Consider the following 4,557-nt stretch of genomic DNA (forward strand, 5'->3'; position numbering starts at 1 on the left):
ACCTTTCCAAGGTCGCAAAAACAATTTTTTCATAAGACAAGTTTGATGTAAAATTTTCCGCTCTTTCGAAATCCGCAGTCAAAAATAGGGTATCCCATTTAAAAAAACCATCATGACCTTGAAATGACCTTCAAAATTGACCTCAAGGTCAAAACTAATGGTACAATTAAATGACCCCCTCTGTCCTGGTCAACTTTTATCTAAACCATTTTTTTGTAGATACCGTAATTTGGAAGATATTCGGGTCCATAGATTAAAATGACTCACCCTGTATATAGTATATATGTAATTTTAATTGTTGATGTAATTTTAATTTCAGGCGCTAAGATTTGCCATGGCAATGCAGCTTACTGAGGTTATTACTGTGCCTTCCAAGTCCACATCTGACGCTGTTTGCAAACATGCTAATTGTAAGAGCGATGACAACATTGAGAAGAAGTCGTCAAATCCCTACAAATCGCAGAACACTCGTGAAAATCCAACTTTCTCTGACAAGGATAAAATATGAAGGTTAAAAACCAAGGTTTGGAAAAATATAACTTTGTAAATATGTAACTTTCATCAATGAATGCTCAAAAACACTGCGTGTATGTGTATGTGTTAAAATCAATATCGTTTAATTAAGATTCATTCTTAAAAATTTTAAAAGTTTTTTATGAAGTATTCTTATAAAAGTAATAGCTTTCTCTTTCTCTGTCATTTGCGATTTTAACTTGTACTTTGAAAACTATGAGATTTGTCGGCTTGTAAATTTTTTAATGTAAGTGATTCTACTAGGAAAGTTTTTAAAAAATTTATGATGCAGTTTTATGTAGTTTTTATATTTTATAATCTAGTTTCAATAAGTTTTTGAAATTTTCTTCAGTCTTATAAATTATTTTCTTATATAGAAATAATATTCATCACACATGGATTATATAAGACTGCAATATTTTAAGGTTGTTATTACTTTTTGTAAGATTATTTTAAATGTAGTAATTATATAAATTATAATTATAATTATATGAATATATTTAATAAAATAGTTTCAACATGTAATTTCAAGAATATTCTTAATTATCTTATAAATTATATATATTTTAGATTTACATTTGATAGATATTTTTGTTTTTTAGTTTAAAAGTGGAGCTAAATATCATGATGTTCCTATTTATTTCTTGTTTACCTTTCATTATATAATTTCACGTTTCTAGTTGATTTTATTTTTTTAACCAAAGTTCTGACGACTTTAGTCATTGTATTATTTTGCTTTGGTAATGTAAATATTTATCATATTTATATACGTATAGGGGTTAGATTGTTAAACATTTTCTTCCTAACGTGCTACAGTAATTCAAACATTTATGATATACATATAATACCGAAATTGTGTTTAACTAGCGATACCGGATGTATTGTGCAAATAATCAAGACATTTGTGTAATTGAATAGTTTATTAAATCTCTGTGAAAAAAAGAAATGTAAAATTGAATTAAACTTTCACTTTCTACAAGCTTCGTTTACACTTCCGTAACTCTCTCCTTACATTCAATTTACGCTTCGCTTTTTATTTTTGCCAAGGAACAGCTGCGTTTAGAGCAGAGAAAACAGCTTTAAATTGTTATAAAATTTTTTAATATGATTGATTTTAGTAGTAATACTAGGTCGGTTCTAACCCAGTCCTCCGAGGGGGGAGCGGGGCGCGGGGGTATTCGTTGGCGCGGAGAGGGAAGAGAGGGGATAGCGCGGGGAAGATCCCCGGTCGCCGCCGCCATCACCGCCATTTTACGCTTAAATCTTCCTTGCTTAGAGTTAATAGAATAATAGAAAATCAAACGTCAGGATGTTTCGCAACATGGATAGACATTCGAAGATTTTTATAGGAATTAGCTATGGAGATCGATGAATTAGAATAATTAAGGAATAATCATGAAATTATTTTATTCTTTTGACAATGCATAAATTTTTATTTTATTATTTTTATCAGAAAATCTCTCCATAAACGGATAAACTTTAAGCGCGTGAAAAACAGCTGCAGAATTGCTAATATAGAATTATTTCTACTAATGCTTGATTGAATCATTTACTTAACATCGGGAATTATGCTCATGTAACGGAAATAAATCATGAGTTCACCGTAATCGTATATGTGATTACTTGTAGATGCATTATGGCTGTGCAGAGACTATATTAAACCAAATGACTCGGTTTTTACGCGCCGCTCTGAGTGCGAGTAATCATTGCAATTTGATCAGTGCGATTGTCTGTGACAAATAACTCACATAAAATCATTATATCATCGATATAAGTATAATATTGCGACGAATACACAAGTAAAATTTATTCTAAAGATGTACGTGATAAAATCTATCACCCAAAAAAAATATTCTACCGATAAGCGGGGAATTCCTCTTAGCATTTCCTCTAAACAAAAGATCTTACATTAATTTTACATTACTTAGGTGCGTATATTTATAACATGTATTCATTTATAAAAATGAGGACATATGAGCTATAATCAAAAATAAATTCCTCTATAGAAAATTCTATTATAATAACTCGAATAGCCTTTTGAAATAAAAGGATACACAAAATACTAGCGGCACGCTTATTTGTTAGAAGAGGTTTATCATTTACCTACGTGTTACAGTAGTACGTGTGCATGTCACTACATGCAAGACATTCTTCTAGATTGAGAGGCAATTCTAAATCCAGTACCTTAGGATTATACGAAATTCCTTTATTTTGTAGAGTATCCTCTTGAGATCATATATAAATGGAAAATCCTCTGACATTAACACGGAACCGTTAAATGGCAGAATATTTTTTTTGGGTGATTGTAACATCTATTCTAATCTTTTTTAGGAAATATGCATATATTGGAATAATATGTATAACTCTTATTAGATAGTCATAACTTATCTTCAACAGACATATTTAAGAGAATTTAGTATAATTTTTTCTATATATTAGTATATGAATTTCTTTATTAGTTATCAAATTTCAAGTTTCATAATGCAGCATTTTTCATAAATGCGCTTGAAATTTTCTCACAGCGATGTTTAATCGGCGATCTTATACTTCGAGACCTCCCTATATTCAACAACTTGATTATCATAACAATATGAAACTTCGTAGGTCAAGATGTACAAGTATGACAAGGGGTACAATAACTTCAGTACGGCATTGAGAGTATGCATGAACTATTTTACGTCAGCGAATGAGACATGACCCCTACAGCATGAAGTTGTACAAAAGTTACAGCAACACTGCTATAACATTGCAGCAACATTACAGAGATTTTGCAGCGATACTGCTGCAAATTTTGTGCTGTATGAGGATTCATGATTTTGCAAAAATAATATAAATAACAATAGTATCTCATTGAGATATAGAGAATATGTAATATTATAGAATTAATTGCAGATATTTTAATGCATAGTTATAATTCAGTCATAATTTTAATAATTTTCAATATAATATAATTTTAACAATCTGTATATATACACGATAAAATAGTTTTTACTTACAAGGGAATCTCTCGAGGTGTTAAATTCTGATTTTAATGAAACTTTGTGAACTTGTAGCTTAATTTTCTAAATTCATCTCTTTATGTAAGCTACAAGTCCACAAAGTTTCATTAAAATCAGAATTTGACACCTCGAGAGGTTTCCTTGTTAGAACAATACAAATATAATATCTAAATGCTTATATACACGTATAAAATCATAATTTTGATAATTTGCAAAATGGGCCTTATGAAACGTCGGGATAATCACGACATTTTTGATTTCCTAAAAAAATCACACGTATTATTTTATTATACAATTTTATTATACAATTTTATTCTACAATTTGTGGATGTAATAGATACACAGCGAAATGTGATTTTATTGGCAAAATAGCTTTTTTACCCATAATTTGTCAATGTAGCACGGACTCGTACTGTATATCCATTTTCAACGTTCTCTCTGCTACGATTTTATCGACAGTGTCAGAAAATGGATGCATCATAGTACCCATTTTGAAAGTAAATGTATTAGCGCCACTAGCGGTAGGGTACGGTCGATTTCGACTAATTTCGACGATCTCACGAAAAAAGATAGGGATCAGAGATGAATTTTTTCAGAAGCCTTATGTTTTTCTGGTTTTCTCTCTAATAACGTCAAGTGGATCGCATCTTTTATCCTTGTTTTATGTCTAAAGATGGAATGACACATAAAGCCCATGGCACATGCAAAAACGTAAGGCCGTAATGCGGGGTCTACAATAGAAGTAGCGGTCTTAGGTTCTTAAGTCGTAGAAAATTGACCAATCACAGTTGATTATTCTTCTCATATTCGACTGTGATTGGTCAATTTTCTACGACTTAAAACCCTACGACCGCTACGACTTCTATTGTAGACCCCGCATTAATGTAGAATAGATGTCGGATCAAGTTTCCGTTCTACGACATATGGTGTACGATTAGCGTATACCGACAGCGACTACGACGTATTGTGTAACAGGTTTAAGGCACTTGGACACTCGTAAAGCTGGTTCTACATTGATCATATCGCAGCGTCGCAAGCGTGTCGC

General features: G+C 31.4%; 1 protein-coding gene across 1 annotated transcript in view; it reads left to right on the top strand.

Moving 5' to 3' along the window:
- The window catches only part of LOC108731851 (uncharacterized), a 6,505-nt gene extending 5,997 nt beyond the window's left edge, over positions 1-508 (top strand). Inside the window, exon 3 of the mRNA XM_018462374.1 lies at positions 320-508. Within this exon, the coding sequence (XP_018317876.1) occupies positions 320-508 (189 nt within the window). The remainder of the gene's footprint in view (positions 1-319) is intronic.
- The last annotated feature ends 4,049 nt before the right edge of the window (positions 509-4,557 follow it).

Source organism: Mycetomoellerius zeteki, unplaced genomic scaffold (genome assembly GCF_001594055.1).
Source record: "Mycetomoellerius zeteki isolate Tzet28-1 unplaced genomic scaffold, Tzet1.0 scaffold140, whole genome shotgun sequence".
Taxonomy (NCBI): Eukaryota; Metazoa; Arthropoda; class Insecta; order Hymenoptera; family Formicidae; genus Mycetomoellerius; species Mycetomoellerius zeteki.